The sequence below is a fragment of the Peromyscus leucopus genome, chromosome 2 (assembly GCF_004664715.2).
Source record: "Peromyscus leucopus breed LL Stock chromosome 2, UCI_PerLeu_2.1, whole genome shotgun sequence".
NCBI lineage: Eukaryota > Metazoa > Chordata > Mammalia > Rodentia > Cricetidae > Peromyscus > Peromyscus leucopus.
The window spans coordinates 122,803,720-122,818,611 of record NC_051064.1 but is presented as its reverse complement, the minus strand read 5'-3'; the positions used below and the strand labels follow the sequence as shown (position 1 = coordinate 122,818,611).

The 14,892-nt window shown below is 45.3% G+C and overlaps 1 protein-coding gene across 1 annotated transcript in view; it reads left to right on the top strand.

Annotated features, from left to right (window-relative positions):
* The window catches only part of Zmpste24 (zinc metallopeptidase STE24), a 46,643-nt gene extending 35,415 nt beyond the window's left edge, over positions 1-11,228 (top strand). The window contains exons 8-9 of the mRNA XM_028886507.2: positions 4,385-4,528; positions 9,255-11,228. Coding sequence (XP_028742340.1) covers positions 4,385-4,528; positions 9,255-9,479 — 369 coding nt within the window. The 3' untranslated portion in view covers positions 9,480-11,228. The remainder of the gene's footprint in view (positions 1-4,384; positions 4,529-9,254) is intronic.
* The last annotated feature ends 3,664 nt before the right edge of the window (positions 11,229-14,892 follow it).

Genomic DNA, 14,892 nt, shown 5'->3' with positions numbered 1-14,892 from the left:
TACAGCTGTTGCAGTCTTTCTAGAATCTATGGTTCTATTTATTATATTAACAGGAGAAGAGTGGGGAAACAGCGCAGACGTATATATAATGTGTAGCATCGAGGAGTCAAGGTGTGGTCTAGCACAATCAAATACCCTTCGTATAACTTATAAGGAGTTACTTTCAAAGGGCTAGGAAGACTCTCTCAAGGCTCTGAGAAGTCACTAGTATTCAGACTCATGGAGAGGCAGCGATGAAGCAGAAGAATGGGGCTTTATCCGCCGGTTAAAAGCGGCTGCCTGGTCAAAAGGGCGTTTATAGTATGTAACCAGCAGCTCGAGGGACTATGTCACAAGCGCGTGTCAGAGTGGTGAGTATTGAACACGCGCCAATATGTTGATAACACCTCTTGACCATCCTAGCAACACCTGTCAATGATGGCAATTGCTGTAATCCTAGCAAGGCTTAACCACATCAACACGGTTATATTAAAGAGAGGAAATTAACAGAAATAGCATCAAAGAATAACACTAACTCTCTAACACATGGATTGATATGCTTGTTAGTATAGCCACGAAGAAAGAAGGCACTTAACTGATGAGAGAATATTGTTATGAGCATGTTCTAGAGTATGCGTCGCAGGTTCCTCTCAGGGGCTATGTCAACAATGAAGCACATTGCTGGTGGCCAAATGATGTCTGAGCATAGTGAAGATGCTTGGGTTCTTAATAGAGAGAAGGAGTACCAGTGAAGTATCAACTACTGCTTAAATTCACCACGCAGTGGTGACAGCAGTCACTGGTCCTGCACGCCACGATGGAGTAGGATAGAAGATTTCCTTACAAGGATATAGTGGAGGACGCATATACTAACATTGTACAATGCAGACAGAGAGTGAGTGTGACCTGCAAGCGCAGTGTCTTTGGTTAGTATTCTCTCGTATCCCAATCTCTGCTCGAGCAGAAGCTGAGGCGAGGAGAGTTCAAATGTTGAGTATATAGGCTGCATGGCATTCTCGCATTGAGTGGGGTCTGCCAGTTTTATCTTATTGGCGTCACGTCTGAATGTGAGGCGTAACTATTCTGAGCATAGTGGCGTACTAGGGCTGCTTAGAAATGGTGAGCTATATTACGTAGTCAGCCTCGCATTGTTAGGCTAACCGCACCCTTGAGCGAGGGCTCGCAAGTGGACGGGAGTTGTATCATGTCAAGTACAGCTTGTCGAGGCTGCTTCTTGTCATCAGGTCTGTTCAGCGCACTCATGGTCGTTGCCTCACACGGATCATAGGATGGTATTGACTACGCGAGCAGCCTATATCCAAAGTGTATGACGATTTGAGAGAAACTCGAGCATACAAAGAAGGATAGCACATGACCTACAGTTAATAGGGGTGTCACCTACCTTATAATAAGCTTTCTATGCGTATGGCTCTGGGTGTGTCGTAAGAGAGGGCTGCGCGAGTATGGATAGAGATAGTTTAGGCTACTATGTTGACCGTCAAATGAGCACTGCCCCTTTCTCAATCCCCATTTTAGAACACCCACAGGCCTGACCCATGGTCGTTGTGAACATGAATGTGCCGCGCGCCGAGCTGGTGTAGAACCAGTGTGTAGAATCTAAGAGGGGCGTCATACGACGTCGAGAGTATGGGAAGTACCTCTTCTGACCTCCACTGGGCCCTTGGCCATGTGACAACACCACTCGTGAGCATCAGCGACGAGCTTCTAGAGAACATTCTCTATGTATCGCATCGAATAACATTAATAAAATATACTAAAGCCATATATGTGCTCTAGAGAGATGATATAAAATCATGATCACACTAGATGAGTCTATATTGACGTTATCACATATATATTAGAATAGGATTATCTTTATAATAAAGGAATATCTATCTATTATATAAAAAGACACAGATATTATATTTGTTGTATTGTAGCATAGAGATCTCTACTCATAAGTTATTAGAAATGTCGTTATATTGTCTATTGTTAGACTTGCAATATATATTTGATGTTAGTAGGTTCGCACTACTAATATGAGAGTAGACAGGATGCCTCACAACAGAGAGTTCAAAATCACAAAAGCTGAGGGCATGGAGTTCCCGTCTTAGGTAATCAACTACCGTATGAAACTAAAGTATTGGGATATGAGCTCATTGTGCTTATATAATGAATAGGTATGTGATGAGGGGAAAGGACTGTATGTGGTATATAAACAAGAACCAGATCAGACAGCCTAAATACAAATCTTGTTGCTGTAGAGAATGTAGTAATTTTAAGATAGACCTCACAGTGAGAGTACACAATTCAATGCAAAGACTGTATACAAACTTGCAATCCACTCAGCTACTCGCTCTCCGCTCCAGATAGCTCTCGTTAGAAATATTAGTCAATCCAACACTCTCGTTGAGCGACAATCAAGTCTCATGACCGAAAATTTCTATTCTGTATGTATTCCCAAGATTAGCCCGACTGCGCGCCCTCATACTGTTTCCCATTTGAGTGAAATTAGTTGCCCAGTCGCCAGCATCTCGGAGTTACTTTTTGAGTGAGTGAACGAAGACTATGCATATGTATGCAGGGGAGTCTCCGAAGTCGGATCTATTCACTTCTCCTCGTAGTTTGCCTATGGGCATTGCACAACTAAAGAAAACGTAAATGGGTGGGTCTGTAGTTGAAACTTAGCTCTTAAGCTTTGAAGCTGTATGTACGAACACGAGAGATACATATAATTACCGAATTACGTCTGAGGAAATAAAATCGAGAAGTATATGCACTTAAGTATTTACTTAATGATCAATATGTCAGCTATGGGATGAAAAGATGGTCGCGGATACAGATAAGTCACTGCCAGAACCTAAGCTATGATTGAGAGGGAGGGAGTTCAGAAGTGTTGTTCTTGCGTGGGATTCAGACATAGCACACGTAAAGATGCCACAGGCTAGAGAGGGCTGTAAGTACTCGCTTAAGAGCAGATAAGATTCTAATTGAGGAGCTACCATACACAAAAAGGAGATGCATGTCGCACTGAATGTTTCCATAATGGTTCTCACGCCTGGACAAGCCATAGGATGGTTGTTAATACTGACAAATCAATGTAACCACTAAGGTTCCGCAGTCACATCAGCATGAAGACACTCTATCTAGTTGCATTGAGAGCACCGTTGATGCATTTGTCCTTAGAGTCAGTTGAGCAAGCAGGCCAGTAGACGACTCAGCGTCGCTAGTAACGCTGTGTAAATGGTCTGCATGCTGTGTAGTACGTACACAAAGAGCACAGACCGAAATTGACACTACGTCCACGCATGGCGCACTTAGCTCCATGTTGCTAGGCTAGGCTTTGTGAAAATCATCACAGGATGAGAGCATAGTCTATGCTGTATTACATTCGATATCACTCAACTAGTCGACCACACAGCATAGCCGCAATCCTAGACTCACCTATCTCTAAGAGTCTTTCACTTTACATCTCAATTGTCGAAACGTAATTACCTCTATACTAAAGGTGCCATGTGTCATGGAAATAGACTCTCACATCACAGTGACATCACCTTTAGAAAATTAAGGTCCATTATTGCACTCCTCGCTATGAGACACATATCTCACAAGAAAGACAGGGGTGTCTCTCCATAACCACATAAAATTGGCCTTCCACCAAAAAAAAATTTTCTTCTGAGTTTCTAACACGCTGCCACTCCGATGGTCTATAGATCGAGTTCCAGTATAGTCAGAGCTACACAGAGAAACCTTGTCTCAAAAAAGAAAACCAACAACAAAAAGTGTACTTGTGCCAGCGCCTTCCAGGAGTGTCCATCCCTACATGATAGCACATGCTATAGCTCTCCACTTTGAGCTGGGGCCGGCACAGCTTGTGTCTCAGGCAGGGTTTCTATTGCCATGATAACACCGTGACCAAAAACAACTGTGGAACAACTCTCAGGCCACACTTTATCACTGAGGGTGTCAGGGAAGGAACCTGGAGGCAGGAACTGACGTAGAGGCCATTGAGCAGCAGTTCTCAACCTGTGGGGTCATGACCCTTTGAGGATTGCATGTTAGATATCCTGCATAACAGATACTTATAATTCATAACAGTAGCAAAATTACAGTTATGACGTAGCAATGAAATAGTTTTCTGGTTGGGCAACCACCATAATATGAGGAGCTGTATTAAAGAGCCGCAGCATTAGGAAGGTTGAGAACCACTGCCACAGAGGAACACTGCTTACTGGCTTGCTCCTCGCGGCTTGCTCAGCCTGCTTTCTCATACAGCCCAGGAGCACCGCCGGGGTGGCAGCACCCTCATTGCCAAGGGCCCTCTCCTGTTCATCATTGATCAAGGCGGCGCCCACAGGCCTGCTTAGCATTATAATAACCTACAGTGTCATGTCCTCTCTTCTAGATAAATTCCTTCCTGTGTTTCTTCTTGTTTGCTGTGCTAATTGGTCAAAGGGTACTTTTTGCCGCCTTTGGTTTTTATGACACTCAACCCACTCTGATTGGACTCTTGATCATCTTTCAGTTCATTTTCTCGCCTTACAATGAGGTAATGTATGCTTTTTAAAAATTACTACATATGTGGTTTTGTCTATTTCAAATCTGGATTCTTCAGGGTAGCGTGAAAATAAATCAACAAAACCATAGAAGCTTCTAGTCCTCACTGTATAGTATAAAGTATACTGGACAGTATAAAAGCAGCAGAGAGATCTCAATCTCAATAGTTAAGTGCTCAGAATATATTGTTAGGAGGTAAGGGTAGAGAATTGGAGCTTAGCGATACAAACCTTGATATGTATACCTCAGAGCCTCAGTGGCTGGAGGTCACCTGCTAGAATGCCATGTCCTAGGCCATGTGTTCACCAGTGTGGGTGTGAGAATCTGTGTGTGAGGGGACAAAACAAATTGAGAAGGTGACAGACTGGAGGGAGTTGTGTGACCGTATTCCTCTGATTGTTCACAGTGACTTTAGGGAGTGGGTATTTCACAAGTGAGGTTAGGAGCCGGTCACGAGCAGATTCTGCATGTGTGACATAGCACCAGTTAATGAGACTATTTCAGAGCAGAAGCTCATGGCATTTGGTAAGGCTGCCAGATGAGACCCAGAAGTAATATCGGCGATCTTGAGGAACCTCCATTCATCCTTGAGACAGCTTCTCGAGTAAAGGCTATCAGACCAACTAAGTGAATCCTAGTTCTTCACTTAGGAAAGCATTCGGGGTAGGGGCAGGGTAGGGGTGGGGCGTGCCATGAAAGAAGAATGGAGAGAAGTAGCTGTGAATTGTCCACACAAGCTATATAAATCTTGTGAGGACATGTATTTATTATTTTAAATTATAGACATTAAATTATTGTTTTTGTTTTTAAATTTTCTTTTTATTATTTTTTTAACTGTATGTATGATGTTCGTGGCACATGCATGTGAATTCAGGTGCTAGCAGAGGCCAGAGTCAGTGGATGCTCCTGGAGCTGTGAGCCACCTGACATTGTTGCTAGGAATGAATGTATTTATAAAATGCCTTGTGAGGTTTGCTGCTTAAACGTGGTAGAGAATACTTTGGTCATATCTCAGATGGGGTAAGGACACTGCACATACATTATAAACAACCCCAGAGCACTTTTCTTTTCTTTTTTTTTTTTTTTTTAAGTTTTGCTTATTTAACTAATTGTTTTTCTTACCCCGTTGGGCTGGTAATATCACTGTGGCTTCCCATTAGTCGATGTTTAGTTTTCTTTAATTGCTGCCTTTGCCTAGGAAGCCTGGTAACCCAGCTCAGCAAGGAGGAGGGCTCTCCAGCTGAGGTAGGGGTTGGCAGCTGAGGGGGTCCCTGCAGTTGTCATACAAGGAACTGAACCCCACGAAGAGATAAGAATAAAAACCCAGTGCAGATTGACTTGATCAACTTGGATCAGACTTCAGGGAGTCTTAATAATAGACGGTTTATTCCCAATGTATTTAAGCCCAGTACAATTTGGAAAAATGGTTTCCTGGTGTAACACAATCCCCAGTGTACAAAGACGCATAATTACATTGAAACTCAACTCAGGGTACATGTCATTCCGTCCAAGAAGATGGATTCTAGAGATAGGCTACCTGTACTAGCTTAAGGGCCTAAGGGTCTGTCCTGGTTTCAGTCCTACAGAAAGCATAGAGGCCATCTGGGCTGTTAGCCATCTCTGGTCCTGGTTGGGGGAACTTTGGGGAGCCTCTGTCTATCATGGTCATTCAGACTACTAGCCATCTCCGGCTATGTGATAAGAGCTTGATATAGCCTGGCCCAGCAGATAACAGATCACCAGGCTATTAATCATTTCCCATTCTCAGCCTTCTGAATGGAAGAACAGGTTTTCATCTTTCCCATTGGAAAGACAATCCTCTATGCCTCTTTGCTTAACATTCCTGGTTCTCTGGAGATCTGTGGGCACAAGGACCTTTGTACTGAGCTCCCAACAGGCAGTGATGATGCTGATGTTGGCCTAATCATGGGATTTTTCTTTTGTCTCCTTACTCAATAGTTGAAGTCACTTCAAATATTACCGAAATAAATACTGAGTATTAGAGTGGTTTGCAGTGTGATTAGTCCACAGAGGTACTAACAACAGTTTAAAAGCCTTGAGTTGCCTAGGAGATGTAGTCCAGAGGCGCTGGGCATTTAGCCTGGACTTTTCGTACGCAGTGTCAAGAGTTTAAGGAGCTTAAAATAGGAGAGATACTTTCTTGGGATTGCCTTCCCTCCCCGCCCCCCAAAAAAATGGAGAGCTAGTTCAGTGGTTACGTTATGTTGGTGCTGATCTTCCAGAGCACCCAGAGTTTTCAGATCCTAGAACTCACATCAGGTACGGCCTGTAACTCCAGCTGTCAGATGCGGTGCATCCGGCATCTGCAGCACATGTGCTCATGTACCCACATGCATCCCACATACATACACATAATTAGAAATAAAATGTTTTGAAACATATTGGAGCTGGGCTGTGGTGATACACACCTTTAATCCCAGCACTTGGGTGGCAGAGTCAGGTGGATCTCTATGAGTTCGAGGCTAGCCTGGGCTACAGAGTGAGTTCCAGGACAACCAGGGCTACACAGAGAAACCCTTCCTCAAAAATAAATAAAAAATAAATTAGAAACCTATAGCAAAACAGGTAGTTACTAATTTATCTACTTATATTTTATTTATGTATTAGAGCAAAAGTAAAGACTGGTTGACTAAGGTACTTAAAATAGAGATGAGGGATGTGAATGAAGGATTTTGTTTTGTTTTGTTTTGTTTTTCGAGACAGAGTTTCCCTGTATAGCCCTGGCTGTCCTGGAGCTCACTCTGTAGACCAGGCTGGCCTCAAACTCCAAGATCAGCCTGCCTCTACCTCCTGGGTGCTGAGATTGAAGGGGTGCGCCACTACCACCTGGCTTTTTTTTTTTTTTTTTTAAATGATTCTGAAAACTGAACCCAGGACTTCACATGTGCTAGGCAAGTGCTGAGCTAAGGTTTTTAGAGCCAGTGAATGAAGGTTGGGGAAGGGAGGCCTCTCTCCCCTTCCCTTCCTTCCTTCCTTGAGATCGCTGATAAGACTGACTTCAGACTCCTGCCTCAGCCTCCTGAGTAGCTAGAGGGACAGGTACACATCACCACATCTGGCTCAGACAGCCAAACCAAAATGTATATTCAAGATTTGAAAGAAATTTCATGGAGAATTGGGTGGTAACAGAGACTCACAAACTTTATTAGGAAACTCATAGTGGCAGAGAGAGAGAGTTATGTGTATTGTATACATAAGTGTGCTTGCCCATGTGTATGCCTGTGGAGACCAGAGTTTAACACTGAATGCCTTCCGCTGTGGATCTCCAAGGCATCTTCTGTGTTGGTGAACCTGGCTGCCTAACAAGCCCCTGAGGTCTATCTTGGCTCCCCGCTCCCTAGCGCTGAGGCTGCTGATGTGCACTTGGTTTTTGCAATGTTGTAACTTCAAACTTAGGTCCTCAGGCTTCCACATCAAGTACTTGACCACGAAGCCATCTCCCTAGCCCCCCAAAGCAAAAGCAAAACAACTATGTCAAAATATTTTTTAAAATACACAGCATGTCATTCTGTCTGCTACACTTGTGTGTACAAAGACTTTGGTTTTTCAGGTCAGGGTTTCTCTGTGTAGCCATGGCTGTCCTGGAACTCGCTCTGTAGACCAGGCTGGCCTCCATCTCAGAGATCCACCCGACCCTGCCTCCCGAGTGCAATTGCAAAGACCTTAATCCCTCAGAGTTTATATTTTCCCAGGAAAAATTTCCCTTTCATAATGGTTTTTAGAAATGGTGAACTTAACCTGTAGTTATTGCCATAGCCACTTGTAAAACATTCAGTTTTGACTCCAGAGGCTGAAGGGGATCATGAGCGGGAGGCCAGCTACATAGAAAGACCATGTCAATAACAAAACAAAATTTGAAACTGATGTTGTCAGAGGCTCTGTCATAGTTTAGAGTAATCTCAGTGGAGACTGTTTTAAAGATATAAGTGATCAAGAATATAAAAAATGATCCTGTGGGGCTGGAGAGATGGCTCCGTGGTTAGGAGCACTTGCTGCCTTTGCAGAGGACCTGGGTTTGGTTCCCAGTACTCACCTGATGACTCATAACCATCCGTAACTCCAGTTCAAAGGGATCTTGAAGCCCCCTTCTGACCTCTTTGGGCACCAGGCAAAACACAAGCACAAAATAAATAGATATTTGAAAAAGAACCTCTGGATGTGGTAGTGTAGTGTATTCCTGAAATCCTGGCACTTAGGATGTGGGAGCAGAAGATGAGGAGTTTGAGGTCAGTGTGGGATCTGTGAAACCCTGTCTCAAAAACAATGCCGAAGGTATGTGAAGGTATGTTAGAGACAGAAGGTGAACACAGAACTGACTCTGCATGCTGGTATGCACTGACTTTGGAGTCACCCCTTCAGTTCAGCACTGACCGCCCAGCCCTGTGGCCCTCTGGGCTTCACCTCCTGACCTGTGCAGTCCAAGTGAGAAGTTCCTGAAGGGTGAAGGCCCTGGCGCACCGCACACTCTCAAAAGCTCCTTTTAATAAGGATATATACGTGTTTCTGGTCTGTTGGCTTGGAGTTGGGTAGCTCAGCTTGACATTCTCCCCCCATCCCCTTGAATCCCAAGTCATAGTCTCCTAGTAGGGCTGGCTTGCCTTTCTCATGTCCTGACCAGTCCTCCAGAGCCTGGCTCCTGAGGGCTTGGGTGACAGTAATGGTGCCAGGCGGCTAACCCCTTTTTCTTTCTTCCACAGGTTCTGTCTTTCTGCCTAACTGTCCTGAGCCGCAGGTTTGAGTTTCAGGCCGACGCTTTTGCCAAGAAACTTGGGATGGCTAAAGACTTATATTCTGCTTTGATCAAGCTAAACAAAGACAACCTGGGCTTCCCGGTTTCTGACTGGCTATTCTCCACGTGGCACTATTCACACCCTCCACTACTAGAGAGGCTTCAGGCTCTGAAAGCCACAAAGCGAGACTGAGCCACTGGGGGACTGGACACACTTGGGATTATTTCTGGCCCAGCAGCATGTTCCAGCTCTTGATGGTTTCAAGTTTTTAAGGAAAATGATTAAGTCCATAAAAGTCCAGATTTAAATACATTTACTATCTCATTTCAAAAATGATTTTAATAATCCATTTCTTAAAACACTGGATAAAAATTTGAGGCTTAATATTTTTAAAGCATAGTCTTATTTAACATCTGGTTTACCATCAGTTTGTAAAATTATTTAAGGAAATGCACAACTTGTTTATTTCCTCACTATGTGGAATCTGCATTTGGGTGTTCGGGTTGTATGTTGAAAAGGGAAGACACCACCTCTGAGTATTTTCTGCAAGACAGAAGCAGAAAGAGGGTTCCAGATCACTGCATGTACCTCCGTGGACTGTTTTTACCTCCATGCTGTTATGACTTCACCTGGCCAATCAGTGTTTTAAATGAGAAAGAAAAGGAAAAACGAGTGAGGCCGATGCTACTGAAATAGAAGTTGTTAGTCTGTACTGTACTGTTGTACTCACAAAGCTTTCTGTTCCTTTCTCACACCAATCAAGAACCCCCTCCCTCTGTCTCTCCCTTCTTTTTTTGAGATAAGGTCTCACTCTAGCCATTGGTGTCCCCAGACTTATTCTTTAGCCTAGCATGGGTTAGACTTCTCATCAGGCCTTCTTCCTCAGCCTTCCAAATGCTGGGGTTTCGGATGTGAGCCACCACACCCAGTTTAGGAATTACTAGTGCTTGAAAGTAGAAATCTTTCAAATCATTAAGTTTGGATTTGCTTTTAAGAAAGTCTTAATTTTAAGCCAGACTTGATAGCACTTACCTTTAATCCCCGTGCTTGAGGCAGAGGCAGGTGGATCTGTGAGTTGAGGCCAGCCAAGGCTACATAGTGAGACCCTGTCTGAAGAAAGAGGAAAGAAAGTCAGTCTCAATTCTTACTGTTTCTCCCACCTGGCCTTACTAGAGGTAAGCTAGCCTTTTCTCATTCAGTTTTCCCCCAGCAAATAACAGTACATCCTTTCACTTAGCAGAAGTTGCCATATTATACACATTTCCCAATGTTAAATGTGGCAGAGTATGAAAGAAGAGATGACATTTGAAAAGACATAAAGGTGAAATATTCATGATTCTCTTATTACAGGAAAAAATACAGTTTTCTATCTTTTTTCAAGGACAGAGGTCTCTGCTTTCATTTTTGTAACCTTTTTATTCACAAGTCCTAATTAGAGCAGATTCCATGTTTTTAATTATAACCCCTTGGTCGTCAGGCAAATGTTTACTCTCAGAGATAGCAGCACACAGGATTTCCAGAGGTAAAAGGTGTGAGCTTGAGTGCTTCCAGTGTCTGTCCTTGTGCTGGGCGAGCACCGTGCTGCGCCCGCCACTCCCACTCAGCGGGCACGTGCCTCTCCTGGGCGTTCACTCCCACTCAGCAGGCGCGTGCCTCTCCTGGGCGTTCGCTCCACAGTGTGCTGGCGGCACTGTGATCATCTTGGGCTCCGCTGACGTGAGCGGTGCCTTCACACGGACCATAAAAGCCCCAAGCTCTAGTTCAGCACTGCATTGTTTCTTTCCTACAGCTCAGCAGAGCAGCCCACGGCTTCTCTGCAGCATCCGTTCCTATGACTTCATGCTCAGATAATTGCCTTTCCTTCCTCTGTGCCTTTAAATACACCTTTCAGTTCTGCACAAGTGAGACATTAAAAGTTGCCAATGCAGATTTATGTCCTGATGTTGGGTTTTGTGTTGTGATTTGTGCGTCAGATGTTATGTTACCCAGATGTGTTGATTGCCTACAGGGACAGTGCTGTCCGTGGCTCCTGTGACCAGCTCCGAGTCTGAGTGACACAGGTACCACTCATGGCTGCCGCCTGTTCTTTCCGTCACACGCATCACCAGTTCTTACTGCATCCCTCAGAGCATCACCAGTTCTTACAAACATCCCCTCAGAGCATCACCAGTTCTTACTGCATCCCACAGAGCATCACCAGTTCTTACTGCATCCCCTCAGAGCATCACCAGTTCTTACTGCATCCACAGAGCATCACCAGTTCTTACTGACATCTCCTCCAAGCATCACCAGTTCTTACTGCATCCCACAGAGCATCACCAGTTCTTACTGCATCCCCTCAGAAGCAGCCTTGGAATTATTCCTTCTCCATTGTTGTAACCTCAGATTGTCTTGGGCTTGCATTTTTATTGTTCTGGCCTCCGTTTGGATCCTCTCCATCATCCAGATCAATCAGAAGATACCTCTGTGTATTCTAGAGCCCAAGAAACCAGGATTGCCCATACCAGTGAACAGATAACTGCCTGTCTGGGTCAGAGCTCGCCTCTGATGCTCAATTAGTTATCAGTGACTAAGATACAGCAGTCCCTTCTTCCTGTAGTTTTTCTTTCTGGCCATTGCAGAAATACTAATAACATTCATCAAGTTGTGAAAGGGAAACTTTTCTTGAGATGCAGCCACATATATGCCAGACTGGCCTCAGACCTTGATCTTCCTGACTCCACCTCCTGAGTGCTGGAATTTCATGTGCTGTTACATGGTGGCCAGCATATGCCACCGTGTTTATGTGATGCTGGAGATTGAACCCAGAGTCCAGGCACTCTTAACTGAGCCACAGTCCAAACCCTACATACAATGTATTGTCCTAACTGTTATATTAGTTACTGTTAATCCCTCACTATGACTAATTTAGAAGCTAGACTTTATCATGGGTATGTATGTATGTATATATGTATGTATGTATGTATAGAAAAAACTATAATAGGGCGCAGTGACAGGGTACTATAGGTATCTGAAGGCATCTTATGAAAAGGGAGCTGTAGCTATAAAGGCCTTGAAACATGAGCAACACCAGAAAGCCAGAGGGTGGGGAGGCTGAGTGCTAGAGGGATTAGAAATTGAAAAGGGAAGGACAGGTTTTACAGGGCCTTGTGGCCACTGTGAGAATTTAGACTTGGGGGGCTGGGGCTCAATTAGAGTACCTGCCCAGAATGCACAGGGTCCTGGGTTTGACCCCCAGTACTTCAAGAATAGAGGGGAGTTAAACTTTACTTTTTGTTTTTCTTTTTTTTTTTTTTTAAAGATTTATTTATTCATTTATTATGTATACAGCATGTATGACTGCAGGCCAGAAGAGGGCACCAGATCTCATTACAGATGGTTGTGAGCCACCATGTGGTTGCTGGGAACTGAACTCAGGACCTCTGGAAGATCAGTCAGTGCTCTTAACCTCTGAGCCATCTCTCCAGCCTACTTTTTGTTTTTCAAGACAGTTTCTCTGGCTGTCCTAGAACTTGCTCTGTAGACCAGGCTGGCCTCGAACTCACAGAGATCCGCCTGCCTCTGCCTCCTGAGTGCTAGGATTAAAGCCTGGCTTTAAAGTTTTACTTGGTAGGAAGCTTTGGACATGAAGGTTTAGGGCATGATGTGGCTTAGTTTTACAGGATTGCTCTGGTTTCTGCATTAGAAGTGGGAGGGTGGTGGGATCTTCTAACCCTTGTGGCAAGTAATCTTGGTGCTTTGCGGGGTCATAATTGGGGAGACACTGCAAGGTGTGACCTGGAGGAACCATGTTGACTCTCTGGGGGCAGCTGAACCGTCTGGCTGTAGTGTCCTCTTTGTTAGATTTCCTTTCTGCGCGCGTGCGTGCGTGTGTGTGTGTGTGTGTGTGTGTGTGTGTGTGTGTGTGTGTGTGTGTATTAGCGTGTTACTGGGGATCAAATCCAGGGCCTCATGCTAGGCAAGTGCTCTATTGCAGTACCCCACATCATTTTGACTGCTCAGAATTCAGTCATAGGGGGGCAGGGTCCTGCTCTTGGTGCAAAGAACCACCAGGAATCTTGGGCCGTCAGAACACACAGCCACACACAGGTTGAATCCAAGCCCCTTCATTGCTAGTTTGATGACTAGAGTCTTGTTTCTTTGTGTCCTGGGTATAGTTTTCATTTCTTTAATGAATATTGAGCACCTGCTATGTGCCAGACACTGTGTGCTGGAGAACGGAACACTGAACAAGAGAGGCCAAGCCCCTTCTTTTGAGGTATTCTAGTGTCTTAGGTCAAACAGAAGCACTGAGGAGAAACAGAGAATCACAGAAGGGATGTTTGAAATGCTGGGAAGGAACTGTTAGCATTTGGGCGTCTGTACTGCCCTTAGGCATCTGTACTGACCTTAGGCATCTGTGCTGGCCTGCCCTTAGGATCCTGACAGGATATACCTCAGCTGCAGCCACTAAGAGCACCTCCCGTGCACATTCACTACGTTTTCTTACAAAAGGCAGGCCTTCTACACCTCCTGTCTCCTTTCTCTTCCTCGTCCCCAGGGACCCGTCCCTGTCCCCTTCTCTCCCCCTCCTCTCAATAAACCTCCTACGTATGCCCTGTTGTATGGTGTGACTCCTTCCTGCTGTTCTTAAAATACGACAGGGATGAGATCCCTTTTGAGCCAAGGGTGCTGGAGTAAGGACAGTTGGTGGAGCAGCATTCCAAGCAGCAGCAGACATAGCATGTCTGGGGCACAGCATGCCTAAACGGCCCGGGGAGCATCATGCCTGGAGTAGGAACTCTGGGGCCAGAGCACAGGGATGCATTCAGAAGGGCATATGGGAGACTCACAGGCCACACTCATGTGATCAGCGTGAAACCCACCCACCAGGAAGTTGCCGAAGGCACGGGCCACTGGTCCTTAGGGATTAGCCCCCTTCGGCTCTTTCGAATGCTTCACTCACAGAAATGAGGTGCCATTTGTGACCCATCAGCTCCTCTGTTGTCATTGAAACAATCCTGTGTGTCCTCTCTCAGTAAGTCACAGAGGGCCAGGAAAGGGCTCCTAAGCCAGCACATGAAGAGCCATCAAGGAGTCAGGCTCTCTAAGCCCAAGGTTCCAGGCACCACACCGGTCACTGCCACCATGTCCCTGTGGATATCTGAGCCCCTGCTCGGGGCCAGGGCCGCTCTCTCCCCTCCCTTCACTAGGCCCTGGATCCTCTATTCCAAGGGCTCCCTGGCAGCCGCACACCAGGGAGGCTGGGGTGCCATAACAGGATTGGCCGAAGCACGAAAGATAAACCCACCTTGGTGGCCCTTGGTGCTGCCACAGCCGGTCCTTCCTGGCTGACCCCAGCTTGTGGTTAAGTCCCTAATGGGAGACGTGTTTAGTGAAGAGGACAGGGAGGACTGCAGCAGGCACTTGGCCTTGGGCTACAGTGCTGTGTGCCTCCAAGAGGGGCCGGGATGCAGAGTGCTTCCTTTGGGGACAACACATACCCAGATTGATACTGACAAAGAAATTAGCCATCTGTGCTGGCTAGTTTTATGTCAACTTGACACAAGCCAGAGTCATCAGAGAGGAGGGAGCCTCAGCTGAGAAAACGTCTCCATAATAGGCA